Below are 17,296 nucleotides of genomic sequence, written 5' to 3'. Positions count from 1 at the left end.
AAGAAAGGTGGCGAGGAGGGCGGAGGAGACGTATGGGTTTTATTAGTGCCAAGGGAGGAGTGAGCATCAAGAACAGTGAGCAGTACCCATACTGTGGAGAAGTTGAGAGCAAGGACAGAGAGAGTCTGGTGTCCTTAGCATGCAGCACTCTGGGTCACCGGAGCAGTGGTAGGGCTGGGACCCAGGGTGCCCGTGAAGTGGGGCACTGGAGAGCTAGTTTGTGTTCTCAGAGGCCTGGCCGCTGAGGGACAGGGAGCAGATGTCTGAGGGAGTAGCATGATTAAGAGAAGGTTCTTTAGGATATGGAGACATTGTATTTGCATTCACCTGACAACCATTTATTAAGCACCTAATGTGTACAATGTTGAAGGGAAGGAGATTGGGCCAATGGAAGAGTTGAAGTTGCAAAAAGGAGAGAGGACTGACGGCTTACCATTAGGAAGGTGGAGGGTAAAGTGTCAGCCTCGCCAAGCGGTGAGAGATGCCTCCTAGAAAGCGGGTGGGGGGATGACTGGGAATTATGCAGGGCTGGGCTGCAGCTGTGGGGGTTGTAGTGGCTGAGTTGGTGCAAGGTCACCAGTGAAATCTGAGAACAGAGGCATTAGCTTTTGCTGGGGAGTAGGAGTGAGAACTCCATGAGCACTATATTAACTAGCAATTTCCTTTCCCTAATAAATGTCCTTAACTTGCCATAATTGAAGGAGAAGACACCAAAGGTCAGTTGACAAGGCTTTAATTTGGGTAACACGAAAGGGAGGCAGATTGAGACCAATTACTCTGTCATTTACACAAAGTCCATGAATAACTCAGAAGCAAGCTGGCCAGAGCTCCCTCAGACAGCCCCCGGGAGGGCAGCCCTGCCCTGAGGCTGCTGCACCAAGACAGGGGCTTTCATGCGCCCTGGAGACTGAACCCTGAGGGTCTCCACACCATAGTGGCAGGGCCTTGTTCTGTCCTGAGGCTCTGGCCCGTCCTGTCCTTGCATCCCAAAAAACCAAACTCAAAGGGGGCCCTGTATTGTATGGCTGCCTCCTCACCACCACTTTCCCCAACTAGCTTCTGCTTCTAACTTACTGGGCCAACTGAAACCAGTCTTTTCCTCTCAGGGCCTCTGTGTCCCTACTTGTAAGATTAGTTATCAGACTAAGTGACCTTTAAGGAGCCTTCTAGCACCAGTGTTCTGTGTCTGTAAAGGCCAGCTGCTGGTCTTACTGGAAACAATCAACCCAGGTATATTTGGAGAATATGCATTTGCTCTTACCCTGTGTTCAGCCCCACAGGACCACACAAGTCAGAGGGGTGTTCTGTACCTGCAAAGACCAGGTGAATACAGATGAGTTAGTGATGAAAAGATTACTGGATCACAGGGGCTCACCACATGATAACCAGCAACAGTGCATGGTTCAGAGAAGGGAGGTCAGAGCATGGAGTCACGGTTAGGTGGGTCTCAGGGTGAAGTAGGATTGGGGGCCCAACCTGAGATCAAGGCTTGGCTGAGCCTCTTACTTGCTGTGTGACTTTGGATGCTGGGTCAGCTCTCTGGTCTTCCAGAAGAGCTTGGCCGGGAAGGCTCCCGAGTTTCCCCGGGCCTCTGGCAAGAGGGAGAACGCCAGCAAAGGTTCAGAGGCAGGGATAACACACGGCTGCCTGGGTGAGGAGTGTGGGGCTGAGCCCGGGGGTCTGGAATAGAGTGGAAGTGTGTGAGGTGAGGTGGGACTCCAGGCTAGGGGCACCAGCAGGCCTGGGTCATCATGGGCCCAGAAGCTCGTTTAAGGAGGAAAAAAGATAAGGATTGGACGGTCTAGACTAAGGGAGGGTTACAGCCAGCACTGTCTATCTCCTGTTTTCTTTGGTGATTCTAGAAGGTATCCCCAGAGCCTTGGGAACAAAGCTGGCAAGTCATAGGGAAAAAGGATGAAAGTGGGGAGGAGAGTGGGCAGCAGGCTGATGGGTGACGTAGTACATGTGGTGACCTCGGTTCTGCACCCTCCCATCCAGGCATGTGGGGCCTGGTTAACAATGCAGGCATCTCAACGTTCGGGGAAGTGGAGTTCACCAGCATGGAGACCTACAAGGAGGTGGCAGAAGTGAACCTCTGGGGCACAGTGAGGGTAACAAAATCCTTTCTCCCCCTCATCCGAAGAGCCAAAGGTGAGTTGGAAAGGGACCTCCCTTCTACCCCCTGGACCTGCCCCACAATTTCATCTTTGCTCAGAATGGGAGTAGGTCTCAGCATATCCAATACCCACAGCCTAGTGGGTACCCTAGTGAGGCTGAGCACATGACTCCCAGGGGCCGGTCGGACCTGTGGGTGTGGTGGTGGGTGGAAGAGCTGTCACCTGGCAGGCAGAAAGGGATGTGTGGTTTTCATAAGGTATTTCAGATTCTCCCTGGCTGGTGTGGATCAGTGGTTGAGTGCTGGCCTGCAATTCAAAGGGTCACCAGTTCAATTCCCAGTCAAGGCACAGGCCTGGGTTGTGGACCAGGTCCCCAGTAGTGGGTATGTGAGAGGCAACCACACATCGATGTTTCTCTCCCTCTCTTTCTCCCTCCCTTCCCCTCTCTAAAAATAAAATCTTGGAAAGAAAAGAAGGTATTTCAGGTGAGAGGCAAGCAATGCAGCCTGTGAGAGGCAGTCTATGCAGCAAAGGATCCTACTCTGGGAACCTGATCTAGAGAAATAACCACCCTTGTGTACAGAGCTTTGTATATATCATAGTATCAGTAAGGATACGGTTAGGTAAATATTGGTATATCCACTCTAGTGTTACTATGCCATACTTAAAAAAAAAAAGAGAGAGAGACAATTGTGCTAATAAGTAAACAATAATGAGATTAGAAATTTGGAGAGCGCAAAATGCCCAAACCATGTTAGGTAACCAAACGTAACCAGACCACCTAAGAAGTCACTAATTCAGATGTTCTCCCTAGAACAGCAAATGTTATGGCAAGAAGGGGAGATCCATGTGATCTGTCCCAAGGTCCCAGCAATGATAGGATGAACCCACAGGGGGCTAAGGGTTTTAGAAGAACCCTTCAGTGACTTCCAACTTAGAGGTTTCTGAAAGGAGCCTCTCATAGGGCCCAGGATAGGGCTGTGCCTTTACTTCCTGGGTGCACACCTAGGGTAAACAGGCCCCAGGTCTGCCTGGGCTGTCTGTCTGGATGGGCTCCACCTCCACTCCACCACCCCCAGGGCTGGGAGAAGCTGTGGTCAGCTCCCAGCACACCCAGGCTGGACCTGTGGGAGGGTTGCTTGAAGTCATCCCTCTTTCCCAGCGCCTGAGACTCTGCTCACGTATCCTAGTCCTGAAGACAGGTTCAGGACCCTGCCCCTGCCCTTGCACCTCCCTGCTTGCTGAGAGAGTGCTGCCAGGTGATAACATTTTGGGGGGAAGATATAATGGGAGAGGTGAGACACAACTTAGTTGTGTGTTGCACATTATACTGTGCCCTCCTCGTATGCAGGCCTGGTTCTCACTGATTTCTCCTCCCCTGTTCTACCCAGTACAGCTGGCTACCTGGAAAATGTCAGGGATGTTGATGCTGGTGTGTGGGCCTGACCTGGCCTTGACTATGAACAAGAAGGCCCCCCAATCTTGGGTGGTGCAGAAGGCCGGGCCCTTACCTGGCAGGCAACAAAATAAGTATCAAGGGCCAGGAGACCAGGGTCTAGCTAGGTGTCTAGAAACATGCCAGGCATAGGCCCTCTGCCTCACCAGGCAGCGCCTTCTGAGCAGGTGCTTACTGTCTTCCTTGTAGGCCGCATCGTCAACATCAGCAGCATGCTGGGCCGCATGGCCAATCCAGCCCGCTCCCCATACTGCATCACCAAGTTCGGGGTAGAGGCTTTCTCTGACTGCCTGCGCTATGAGATGCATCCTCTGGGTGTGAAGGTCTGTGTGGTGGAACCTGGCAACTTCATCGCTGCCACGAGCCTCTATAGCCCCGAGCGCATCCAGGCCATCGCTAATAAGATGTGGGATGAGCTGCCTGAGGTGGTGCGCAAGGACTACGGCAAGAAGTACTTTGATGAGAAGACCGCCACCATGCATACCTACTGCAACAGTGGTTCCACTGACACGTCCCCTGTTATCGATGCTGTCACCCATGCCCTGACTGCTGCCAAGCCTTACACCCGCTACCACCCCATGGACTATTACTGGTGGCTGCGAATGCAGATCATGACCCACTTGCCTGGGGCGATCTCCGACAGGATCTATATACACTGAAGAGTTTCCAGCTGGCCTCTGCCAGGAGCCCTGGTGGGAGGGGTGAGAAGGGAGGGAAGAAGGAGCTTGTACAGTTGCCTCTTCATTACCCACTTGTGGGTAATCCACCATCCCTGGAGGACCCCACTACCAGTTTTAGTGTCAGCCACGGGGGTGGCCGGCCCAGGCCTCCTGGGTAGGGTTACAGAATGGTGGGCGGGGCCCCTATTCCTCGGGGCAAACATGTTGCATTTCTTTCTGGAGTTGATTTCATACAAAGATTTTTGGGAAACATCTTTATATTAAAAGCTGATTTATTATAAAATAGAATCCAGATCCTTTAGATTTTTAAGCCAAAATCCCCATTCAAAAAATTTATCTCATTTGATCCTTAAGCCAACCTCATGAGTAAGGGAACTGATTTCTTTCTTTTGTACGCAAAGAATTTGTAGCCCAAATTGGATACATGATTAATCTTTTTATTGCTTATAAATGGTCCAAGCCATGTGTTCCTGTCCCTGCTGTGGCACTACTTCACACTTTGTGTTACAGGGTGCTCTGGATCTGGCCAGGTCTCCACTGAGAGGTCTGTGGCCTCTCACGGGCCTTACTCGCCACGTGCCCGTCATTCACCTCTCTGCCTGCGGGTGGTGCTGCTGTGTGCCACCATGGCCGGCAATTCAGAACTATGTGGAGAGAGTGGGGACATTGTGAAGGTTTCTATTTGCAGATTTCTCCAACCTCTTAAAACTTAGGACAGACTTATGGAGGTGCTCTTTGACTAAGAGGGCGGTTTCTGGTTTGAGTCTGCTTAGTTTTGCTTGGGGTGGAAACTCTGTTAATGGGGCATCCTTGGCAGGAGCTGTGGTACAAAGGCCAGACACTGGCTCCTTCTCCTCCAGGTGTGGGTCTGGAGTCTCTTCCTGTCTCGCGTGGTGCTCACACTCACACACATTCACACATATTCTCACACATTCACACACATATTCTGTAGAGCTCAAAGTGGTCTTTGTTGATGGCTTGCCTTCGTGCTGTGGCCTTATTTTTAATTAGTAAGCAAGGTCACCAATAGGCAGAGTCTGTGTCATTGCTTCTAGGATTTGGGTTTGAAGGCTGCTGTCCTTGAAGTTTTCCAGGGTCTGGATGTTTGGACCAAAACCAGGCACAATCCTAGATGGCTGCAGGCCTAGGACAGGCTCCTGAGTGCTCACTCCCACAAAAATGGGCCCTTCCACTCTCCTTGGGAGGGCCAGGCCTGCCGGTAGAGGGTGCACTGCCTCCGCAGCCTCTGCTCCCCTCTGGGAGCTTCCACTCAAGCCTGAAGCCTCAGAGGTTCCTGATCCCCACTGGCACAAATATGCAAGGCCCTTTAGAAACAGCATTCCTGGGTAGCTGAGACTGGCCATGGGGCTCAGACAGAACTCAAGGAAAAGCGGATCCCACAATGGGCAAATTCACCCTGCCCTTTGGGCCTTTGTCCCCTGTCTTCAATCATGGATGCCCTGTCCCAGCTCCCTTCTGCAAAGCAAGGCCAAGAGGGCCTGCAGGGATGACAGGGAGGGCAGACAGGTCTGCAATTCTCCAGAGCCCAGAGAGGGACATTTGATGGCCATCATGTTTATATAATAATAAGATCCTTGTGTGTCTCACAGAGCTTGCTTTTCAGAATTGCATTTTTACATCTTCTGTTTTCATGCTTAAGTTTATTAAAGGGAAATGAATGTAACACTTGTCACACAGATGCATGGATAGCTGGGAACTAGCAAGAAGCAGAGATGGGCACACGCTCTGAGTTGGGATCAGCAGTAAGCTGAACACCGGAGAACCTGCCTCCAAGTCTGCTGGGGTCTCCAGGAGAAAGAAAACTGCTAGGCTGGCCTGCAGGCTGCCCTGATTTTTAATTTTTATCCTCATGACTGAAAAGCCCAGAGAATCTCCCCTTCCAGATAATCTCAGTACTAGTTAAAACCTCACATTTACCATTCATTTTTTGGCAGCTTAGTGTCTACGGAGGTGCAGAGTCTAGTTTTGATCCTTACAAGAGCCTGCTGAGGTGGGCAGAACGGAAGAGATGGCTATTCCCAAAAGGGAAGCGACTCCTCTGGCATCACAGTGGATCAGGGCAGACCCAGCACCAACATGAAAGGCTCCTGAGTGCTGCTGTTCACTCACCCTGTGGCCCCAACAGCCCTGGGAACCTTCTTCACTCATTGTCAGCAGAGAGCTGCCCCTCCTTGTGGGGTTGAGAGGAAGGAGGAGACTTTTCAGAGGCTGTCACCTGGCTCTCACTATCCAGTCCTACTGGGAACAAATGGCACTGCCTTGGGCAGGAGCACCATCTGCAGCATCTACCCCTTGGAAGGATTCACTGGGTCAGGGAGGCTTGAAGACACTTCTCCCGCTCTGAGCTTGTAGCACGGGCCTGGGCCCCTTGATATGTACACCCATCTCCTAGTCAGCAGGTGCCTGGGTCAGGGACCAAGGATTCCTGATCTTATTTGATCTTCCCCAGAGCCTGTGAGGTGGGGAGAGAGTCCAGCATCCCTTGCCGGTCCCACTCTGCCACCCCTGTGGTGTGAACTTCAGCAGGTGGCTCTCAGTCCAGGGCCTCATTTGGAGCCTCAGGCTGGAGGAGGGGAAGCATGTAGATAAAGCCTAGAACTTGTGAGACAGGTGTCAGGAGAGGCTCAGCTTGCACCCCGGACTTTGCCCAGTAGCACATCTGTCTGTGAGACCCATGGCCTGCTGCCTTCAGCAGGCACTAAACCTTCCTTGATGGCTGGAGGCTGGTGGAGGGTTTTTTTTTTGCAAGATGCTCCTGACAATGCCTTATTCCAGAGCTATGCTTAACTTTCTACCCCAGGGCCAAGAGGCGCTGTGAGCAGGTGACAGGCTGGCCTGGCCCTGCCTACCTCAAGCTGCTTGGGCTGTGCCTCTGCTGCCCACAGCAGGGGGCATGCCAAAGAGTCCCCACTTGTGAGGCCTGTTCACTACCTGTTTCAAACAGTGCCCAGCTCTGCAAAGCTGTGCAAACCTGGTATAGGTGCTGATGTGAGCAAGCAGAGGCTCCCCCAGCTCAGGTGGCACCAGGCTCAGGATGCCAGGTAACAACAAGAGACATCTGTATAGTTTGGACCCATTACACAGCCAGTTCACCCCTTTCTCTCTCCTGATTCTTGCAGCAGCCCTGGGAGGTAGGCAGGGTGGAGTAAGTATCTCATTTTATACCTAAGGAAACAGACTACTCCAAGTCTCTCAGCAAGTAAGGGATTCAACTGGGCAGCCATATCAGATTTAACCTCCAACCCAGAGCTAGTGATGCATGAAAATCAGAGCAGCTGGCACCAGGATCCTAAATAAGAAGGGGAAAATACCTCCATTAGGTAACAGTGGGAAAATCTGCACACACGTGCCCAGCAACAACTGCAGTGCGCTGCCACGTGAGCCAGCTGCTGCTTCCCTCCCTTCCGGGCTCTGGGTGCCGCTACCTAGGAGAGAAGGTACTGGAGGAGCTCACCAGCAGCCCTCCAGCAGGAACTCTGCCTTGTCTGGGCTAACACTGCCCCTATCTGGGGCATTTCTGAGGGCTTCATGAACACCCAAACCCAAACCTTGGACAGAGAGATTCTGGAGCTGCCCCCAAAGGGCTTGAGGGTTAATGAGCACAGAGCTTGAGAACCCTCAGGTGAGGAGCTGGAACAAGGAGGGCCGTGGTGCTGTGTGCTCTCATGAAGCCTGACAGACAAAGCCCCAGCACCATAAGGCCTTCCCCAGGTTTATAGGCTCCAAAGGAGGTGGTTTCTGAGTGGTGACTTTAGAGGTATAGGGTAAGCACCAAGGACCAGGCCAGGAGCTGGGGCTGGGAGAGGCTGCCAGGACCCCCAAAACTCAGAGAAGGAAAGAAGGGACTCAGCCTTCATCAAGCCTGACTCTCCACTTCCTGGGGGCCTCCTGGGGGCTGGCCAGGATTTGAAACCCTCCAGTGACAGAGAACTCATCACTTCCCCAGATGGTGTGTTCTTGGTTGGGGAAAATTTATCCAAAGACTGAGTGGAAATCTACCACCTCTAACTGAACTCCTTTGGCACTTGGCTTGACTCAGACCCACATAGAACAATTTAAATCTCAACAAGTCCAATGGATACTTGGAAATGGCCCAGTCAGGTCAAGAATCCAGGGCCCTCATTCTGCAAGGTTTTCATACTCCTCGCTGTCTGAGCAGAAGGTTGTAGCTGTGGTTATCTCAGCCCTCATTCTTGATGGCACACACCAGGCTGAGTGGCCACCTGAGTCCCCTCAAGCAGCCAAAAGCTTTGACCCAGGTTTGAATACATTTGGGGAGCTGTTGGCAAGTCCTCACATGCACATGCCCCTTCACAACTAATCAAGTGTGCTTACAACTTACCTTTCATCTGATCCTCATAAACAGCTTATGAGTTAGGTAAGACCATATTCTCATTTTACAGATGAGGAAACTGAGTCTCGGGAAGGTAAAGCTACTTGCCCAAGATACAGAAAGTGGAAGAGCCAAGAAAGAATCCGAGGCCTTCCCTAGGACCCCTTCCTCTAGCCCCCAGCTGACCTCAGTCTCCCCATTAGGGACCTTGAGCTGGGCTGGACTCTGCTCACTCAGAGGCTGACCATGTAGCCTGTGAGGTGTGGGGAGCATTAAACTGAACTTTTTCCTAGCCCACAGTTTTGCAGAGAGCAGCACAGAAAGGAGGCTGAGTCTCCTGCGTCTCACTGCAACTGTGTCCATTGTATCTGTGAGATCTGTCAGTGGCCTGGGCACTATGGAGGGCTGGAGGTGTAGAAAGCAGGGCCAGAAAGTATTCTCAGTACTGTGGCTGAGGACCATCCTGGCCTTGGCATCAATGGACATATGTCAGAGCAGAGAATGTAAATGGGGACCAACCTTAGGGGATGCTGAGGCCCCAAAACACCTTGTACTGTTCTCTCAGTGAGACTTAATATTCTATAAAATGTGAGGCTGCTTCCACTCATCAAATTATAGATGAGCTTAATCACAGCTCCCTGAGTAACCACATTGGGGTCCTTCAGAAATAGCAGTGAGCTGGCTGCTCTTCCAACCTCAGCTGCAGTCAGCCCCACCCCCACCCCCACCTCAACCCCGTTTCAAGAGGAACTGTTCATTTTCCTGGGGTGTCAGTGCTGCTAAGTGGTGCTCTCAGATGATGTGAGCTGACTTGACAGACTGCATTAGGCTCTGTGGCTACTGCCTGGCTGGGACCACTCCCAGCCAGTGGGCTTCTACTGCGCCCCTGCCTGTGAGCTCTGTTGCTGGGTTGTTTACTCTCTCTCTCTCCTACTTATACTGTATTCTGGCCAAAGGTTTTGACTCAATGTTTGACCAAAGGTGTACAAAATGGTGTGGGACTTGCCATAAGGAAAAAAGAAAGATCATGGTATTGAATGGAAAGGACATGATTTAGGGAGACTCAAGGGCACATTCAAGGAAACAGGGTAAAGAGCAACAGACCACTAGGACCTGATGAAAGTTCTTTGACATTATGAAGGGCATCTTAAACTTCCCTGTGGGCTGGCAGGGTCAACAGACTTGTTTCAATGGAACAGACTGGCAGTAGGCATGATGTGATTTCAGGGGGTATTGATGGGAATGGAGGAGCAACTGCTGATGATAATCCAAAGTGCCCTCAGTGTTCCCATATTCAGATGTCAACCCTGTGCTTAGTAGCATCTGTTTCCACTCCTTGTTCCTTTATTATTTGAGTTTCTTCTTTGTACCGGGCCCTGTCCTGAGCAGGCGTGTCCAATGGCAGGCATCCCACTGCCCTCCCAGAGCTCAGGAGGCCAGAAAGTTTAACCCAGGGTGACAAGTGCCATGATTTGGGGGAGGAAGTGAAATGCTTTATTCTACCAGAAATAAATAAAACTTAAGCTACACACAACTTAATTTGTCTTCTTCCCTGCCCAGCCTTGGAGCTCTAGGTCGATGGCATACCAATATTTGTCCAGAAAAAGTCAAACCATTGTTAATATAATGAGAGTGGTTTGCACAATATCATGTAACCTGGCAGCCAAGGAGAGTGGACTGGGAGGTGTGAACAATGACGACTTCACTGTGCTAGTCAGTGAGGGTGGTCAATGCCATTGAGTGAGCATGTGTACTGTGTGTCCATTGTATTCAAATGACTGAATGAGTAAAGCAATGAATCTGCATCAAATTTTGCATTAAGCCTGAATAGTCAGAAACTATTTGGATGATTCAGAAGGCCGCAGCTATGGGCAGCTGGTGATTGGCATCTTCATCATGACAATGTGCCTGCTTCATGCTTCACATCTTATTCAGTTTTTTGGCCAAACATCAAATCATCTGGGTGACTCAGCCCCACTACAACCCAGATTTGGTGTCCTGCAACTTCTGGCTTTTTCCAAAACTAAAATCATCTTTGAAAGGGGAGAGATTCAGACCATTGATGAGATTCAGGAAAATACGATGGGGCAGCTGATGGCAATTGGGAGAACTGTGTGAGGTCCCAAGATGCCTACTTTGAAGGGGACTGAGGTGTCATTGTTCTCTTTACAATGTTTCTTGTATTTTTTATCTTCCTCAATGAATGTCTTTATTTTTCACATCACATGGCTGGACACCTTCCGGACTAACCTTGTATATGAGGAGCATGAGTGGGCAAGGGTCATTCCCTACTTGAGGAGTCTCCTCACTTTCTCAAAGAAAAAATTAAAAGTGAGTGTCCCTGAAAAAGCACTCTGGGCGTTGCCCAGAAGCTTACAATATGAGATGACCAAGCACATGGTGGTGGGACCACTTGCAGAATGACTGGGTGGGGCCTCTGTGACATTTGGGGCTGCACATGTAATCTGAAGGCTGAAGGTAGAATCAGACCAGATGCTCAGGCTGAGCAGAGACATGGAAGAGTGGATGCCACCTCAAGGAGTGTGACCAACTGAAGTTTTCAGCTTTGCAGCTTATTTTTTGTGAGGTTAAGTATACAACAAACGCATACAATAGAACACTAGAAAGATGCTCTTGGGGAAGCGCTTGGGTTTTTGCAGCAGAAAAAGAAGAGAAAAACTTGGGGTCCCTGAGGGGTCAGCCCCTGGGGAGGCGAGTCCACTGGTGATGCCCTGTTAGAGATGGAAGGACCCTGGAGACCCTGCCACCAGAGGGATGGGAAAGAAACAGGTTGCTGGAAATTTCATTCTGGGTTGAGTAGAAAGAACACAGTTTTGGAGCCAAATGACTTTGAATCTGACTGTATAATGCTGTCAAGTAATCTAGTCTCTTCCAGTCTCAGTTTCTTAAATGTCTGAAGTAGGGATGACAATGGGTACCTTGCAGGGTTGTTTTGTAGATCAGGTGAGTGTGTAATCTCCCTAGTACTGTGCCTGACAGAGGGAGAGAGACTCAGGGCATGACCCAGCATAGCCAGGGCTCCACCCAACCCCACCCAACCTTTCTGGACATGCATAAGCCTTAGTACAAGGTTGTTCCAGAGGCAGAGACAGAAACTGAGAAACAGTCAAGGTTGAACCACAACAGCCAGAGACCACCTTTCTGTCTGCCCTGCTCCTTCCAGGGGCTTGGTACAGAGGAGGAAATTTTCTCCTCCAGGTGCCTCCTTTCTGCATTTTTTTCTCTCTTCCCAACCTCTTTCTTTCTTTTTTTATTTTTTATGTATTTTTTAAATATTTTATTTGTTTATTTTTAGAGAGGGAAGGGAGGGAGGGAGGGAGAGAGACAGACAGACAGACAGACAGACATCAATGTGCAGTTGCTGGGGGTTATGGCCTGCAACCCAGGAATGTACCCTGGCTGGGAATCGAACCTGGGGCACTTTAGTTCCCAGCCCGCACTCAATCCACTGAGCTATGCCAGCCAGGGCGCACCCTTTCTGCATTTTAAGTGCAGAATAAACTCTACATCCCTCCATCACCTCCTTGCTGGAAATTCCTGAAGGGGATGCTAGGTAGACTGAGGAATTATTGGCTAGAAGGGCTTAAGCCCAAAAGCCCAGACAAGTGCATCCCAAGTAGAGAAGAGGGTATTTCTGAAGTAAAAACCATTGAAACTGTCTAGGAATCCAGCCCATTCATTCCACTTGGGATGGGGATGAACCAGCTCCTTCCACCTCACTGTCTGTGTTGGCTCTTCCTGTTATCTCTCAGTTGTGTGTTAGCCAGGCCTGCCTTCCTCTCTGTCTTTTCTCTTTCAGTATCCAAGGACCGAGGGGTAAGTGCTGCCTGTAATCAGACTGCAGGGGATCTGCAGTAAGATTTGATTCCCCACCTCAAGTGGTTTCCTGTCATGTGGGGCAGGTAGGCTCTGCCCCAACCTAGCAAGCTGCAGTGGATGTACAACCATTTGTGGTAGCCCAGAGAAGGGAATTCTGACTGGGAAGATTCCAGATGCCTCCTAAAAGAGGTCATGTTTCAGAGGAGCCTTAACAAGTGAAGAGGATTTTGACAGGTGGAAATAGGAGCAAGGCACTTGATAGGGCAATTCATACTGAGGGGAGTGGCATGAGACAAGCCCAATATCCAGCAAGGACAGAGTTCTTGAAAAGCAAGTGCCGTAATTTTGAGAGGCTTGAAGACTCCCAGTCCCTGGGATAAAAGGATGGTGGGAGGGCGGAGGGGTTGATATCTCAGACAGGTCTGACCCTCAGAACCATCAGAACAGTCACTCCAAGCTGGACCTTAAAAGCCACTAGCCCCTTCGCTTCCAAACTAACTGCACGCATAACTCCTGGAAAACTGGTTAAAACAGAACCAGTGAGTCTGGAGTGGAGCCCAGAAATCTTATTTCTAAGAGGTGTCTCTAAGGCACAGCCAAGAAAGGAGCAGTAAAAGAAGAGGGGACCCCTCGTCTGAATTAGTCACAGGTCTGGGGCTAGAAACTAGATGTCCCTCCCCTTGTCTATGCTCTTCTATTGCACACACATGAGGGGAGGGCTGGGGAATCTGTGGCAGTGGGTTTGCTTGTCCTCTTGGAGCTACTAGTGGGGGTAACTCCTAAAACAAAAAGGGTCTGGGGCATGTTTCAGAAGCACCAGGGTAAGGAGATGCTGGTGAACTTTTCTTCCCTTTTCAAAGACCTTTGTGTGGTGAAAGAGGGTAAGAGAGAGGGGAGAAGATATTCCCTGAACCCCTGACAGAACCCCTGACCAGGAAAAGAAGTCTAGAAACCCCCTTTGCAGATTTGCCCATCCATTCTATCACTTGGACTATGGCATTTCTTGGTGTCCTGACCTCCCCACAATTTTCAGGAATGCATTCTGCTGTAGCCAAAGCCATCAAGCTGTGCCAAGCCCACCAACTTGCTGTGCCACTCTGAGCCCTCAGAACATGTGCTTTGTCCAGTGTCCTCTCCTTGGCTGGAAGGAAGCAGTCAGCTGCCTCCCCAGTATCCTTCCTGCCTTTAGAGTTGAGGCTAGAGAGAGTCCTGGGGGTGGTTAAACAGAATGGGTCAGCTTTCTCTGACCCATGGCAGGAGGACTGAGTTCCAATTCCAGTTCCACATTCTCAGTGCAGACTGAGCCACTGTTGGTGGCTAAGTAGAAGCAGCATACTCCTATCGACTGATGCTCATTTCTCAGTTGTTTAGTGCTCAGATACCTGGCTCCCAGCTGCCTAGCTGGCCTGAACAAGACAGAGGCTTGGGGCAGAGACTGCTACAGGTCTCTGATATCCAGTCTTCCCTTCTATAGGAATATATACATCAATATGTGGCTGGGCCCATAGCTATCCATAATAAAGACTACATTTCCCAGGTTCCCTTGCAGCTAAAGGCGATCATGTGACTATGTTCTGGCCATTGGCATATAAGCAGACAGAGTTGTACAACAGTCTTCAGGAACCTTCCTTAAGACATGGCTATAAGCCCCCTTTGGCTCCTTCATCCCTTCAATTCTATTGCCTTAAACTTGGATGCTGCCATCTTGGACCATGAGGTCAAGGCCATGTATGGACATTACAAAGTAGTGTCTGGATGCCAGACACTGGGAACTACTTTCCACTCTTGACCGCCCATCTTGATTTTATGTGAAAAGAAATAAACTTCTGTCTTTTCTATATTACCACTATTTTGGAATTATTTTTTTCTAGGCAAACTAAATCCTAACTAACATAGGCCCCAGCTGGACCAAGAATGGGGAAGCCATTGCACACACCTAGGGGCAGGAAACCACATTTGATAACAATAATCATAAGCATTTACTGAGCACTTCCTATGTGCCAGTATGCGCATTATCCCATTTGATCCTCCCAGTAATACTATGAGGCAAGATTTATAATCCCAGTTTTATAGATGATTTAACTGAGGCTTAGGTTCAAATACCTTACCTAATCAGTCAGAAAGTGACAGGATTCAGAAGCAGATTCTCTTTAACTCCTGAGCACAAGCACTGACTGTTTCTCAGACAAAGAACAGGGTTCCTGCCAAGCTGGCTGCAACCTCCCTGACCTCTCTTGGGCCACTGGGGGCTGTGGCTCAGCTCAGATGGAAAGGAGGCTATGACTGCACTGAAACTGGCCATAAATCAGGCTGAGACCCTGAGCCACCAAAAGTGTAGTACTTATCCCCCAACACAAAATTCTTAGACTTGAAATATTTTTGAGGTCTAGTTCCTCTACCTAATGAAGATGTTCCCTCAAGAGCAACCCCAGGCCCTGGCTGGGTGTGGGCCAGTGGATTGAGTGACAGACAGCCTGCAAACCCAAAGGTTGCCAGTTCAATTCCCTGTCCAGGCACATGCATGTGTTACAGGCCAGGTTCCCCACTGAGGGTGTGTGAGAAGCAACCCACTGATGTTTCTCTTGCACATCGATGTTTCTCTCCTTCTCTTTCTCCTTCCCTTCCTATCTCTCTAAAAATAAATAAATAAAATCTTTGAAAAAGAAGAGCATCCCCAGGGAGATCATCTGCTTTGGGCTTTTCCCTCCCCGGCCCCCATTCAGATATTGAAATTCTATCCCTCAAAGATGAAAGTATTAGGAGGTGGGGCATTTGGAAGGTGCCTAAGTCATGAGGGTATAGCCCTCAGAAATGGGATTAGTGCCTTATAAAGTACTAATTTATAGTACTTTAGTCGGAGGACTCCCCAGCCCCTTCTACCAGGCATGGGAGGACACAATGAAAGGAGCCAGTTATGAACCAGGAAGAGGCCCTCACTGGACCATACTGGCGCCTTGTTTCTGGACTTCTCAGCCTTCAGAACTATGAGATATACATTTCTGTTGCTTATAAGCCACAAGTCTGTGGTACCTTGTTACAGCAGGCCAAGCTAAGAAACCATTTCTTAGATGGCTCAAGACTCTTCTTCTACCTCCTCCTCCTCTTCTTCCCTCCTTACTTTCTTCCTTCTCCTCTCCTCTTCCTCTTCTGACCCTCACTCCCCCTCCTCCTCTTCTGAGGACCATAGAGGTTGTGCCAGAGGCCCCTTAGACAGCATGGCCTCTCCTAAATGGGCTTTTGTTTATCTTCAAAGATTTCCATGGAGGATCAACCTCAAAATGTCTAAGACATAAGGATTCCACTAGATCAAGGGTGTCAAATTTATTTTCACTGGGAGCCATATCAGCCTCGCAGTTGCCTTCAAAGGACCAAATGTAATTTTAGGACCATATAAATGTAACTACTCCTTAACTAGGGGCAAAGAGCTTGGCATTGCCACTAGATCAAAACAAGGTGCCAGGCCAGATAAAACAAGGTTAGCCCACTGGCCTTATGTTTGCCACCTGTGCACTAGATAGTCAGGAACCCTTGGTGCTCATCACCTTTCTGCTACCAAGTTTCCTTGTCACTTGAGCAAGTCCCTTCTCCTCTCTGGGCCTCACTCTCCTCATCTTAAAATAATAGTAATGATAACAATAACAACCACTCCTAACACACATTTTTTACTGTAACTTAGGCTCAACATGTTCTAAGTGCATTACATACACTAATTCACTTAATCCTTACAATGACTCTATGAAGACAATACTGTTATCCTTCTCATTTTACAGATGAAGGAGCTGAGACACAGAGGTCTTTAAGTTGCTCAAGGCCATGCGCTACAAAGTGAAAATGAGAATAAACTCTAAAGAGGACATAAGTCTCATAAAGTCTCAATGTAGTGAAGCTCAAAGTTGGGGTCCTGAGTAGAATAGGGGAAAGTCTAAGCTCTCACCCCTTGGCCTCCCTTGCACTATGGTGGAGGCCTCTCCTTAGGTCTAGAACACTGAGAAAGCCACAAAACTCTTTAGTCTCTGAAGGCCCCTCCAGCCGGAACATTCTGAGAGCTTCTCATAGCCAGGAATAGCTGGGGCTTGGAAGGCCCTGAACATAGAGGATGTGGTGGCCTGCCGGATCCCAGCAGAGACTGGGGTTAAGGGTTTGCTCAGAACCTGTCTGCGAGTTCCTCTACAAAATGACCTGTCTCTTTTCTAGGTGACCAAAATCTCCGTCTGGAGAGATCAGGCTCAGGGACCTCTCACTCAACCTCAACTCCTTTCAGAAAGCAAATGTTGTTTAAACTAGTGGCAATACCTACTCCCTAGATCAGAGAAATGGAGCAGCCATGTCATTTGGGCAGGCAGATGCCAGCGTGCACAGCCGCAGGACCTTCTGCAGCCTTCCCTGGTCAGTCCCCAGTAGCACCTGTCCTCTGCCTGGCTCACCTCCTCAACAGCTCCAGAGGTGCCAGTAGTGGGGACCCATTCACATACAGGAGGCAACACATCCCAGTGGCCTTGGGAGCCCTGCTGGTTCCACGAGTCTCCTCTTGATGCTTACCAATCCTGCCTCTTCCTGCCTCCCAGCTGAGCAGCTGGGGTGCATTCCTCCCTCCTCTCTGGGCCACATGGATGGATATCAGGGTAATTGCCTTCCTCAGCTCTTTTGGGACCGAGGTCAGATTTCTAAATCTCTTAGCAACAATGCCCTGTGCCTGGTCTTCAATCCCTGTCCACCTCTCCCTTATTACCATGTGGAGTGGTTGTGGGTCAACTCTGCCCACTCCCCACCCCAGGCTGTCAGTTTCCCAGGGCAGGAAGCCAACCCAAGAAGCCCACCAAAAGTTGCTTTCTGCCTCATAGCTCATGAT

The 17,296-nt window shown here is 49.8% G+C and overlaps 1 protein-coding gene across 2 annotated transcripts in view; it reads left to right on the top strand.

The window, feature by feature from the left end:
* The window catches only part of BDH1 (3-hydroxybutyrate dehydrogenase 1), a 39,618-nt gene extending 35,082 nt beyond the window's left edge, over window positions 1-4,536 (top strand). For both annotated transcript variants that reach the window (XM_045851655.1, XM_045851654.1), the window contains exons 6-7: window positions 1,999-2,151; window positions 3,763-4,536. In XM_045851655.1, the coding sequence (XP_045707611.1) occupies window positions 1,999-2,151; window positions 3,763-4,232 (623 nt within the window). In that variant the 3' untranslated portion in view covers window positions 4,233-4,536. The remainder of the gene's footprint in view (window positions 1-1,998; window positions 2,152-3,762) is intronic.
* Window positions 4,537-17,296: the final 12,760 nt, after the last annotated feature.

This window comes from Phyllostomus hastatus, unplaced genomic scaffold (genome assembly GCF_019186645.2).
Source record: "Phyllostomus hastatus isolate PE091 unplaced genomic scaffold, TTU_PhHast_1.1 phas_contig_86, whole genome shotgun sequence".
Taxonomy (NCBI): Eukaryota; Metazoa; Chordata; class Mammalia; order Chiroptera; family Phyllostomidae; genus Phyllostomus; species Phyllostomus hastatus.
The sequence above is the reverse complement of the archived record's forward strand: the minus strand, read 5'-3'. Positions and strand labels throughout refer to the sequence as shown.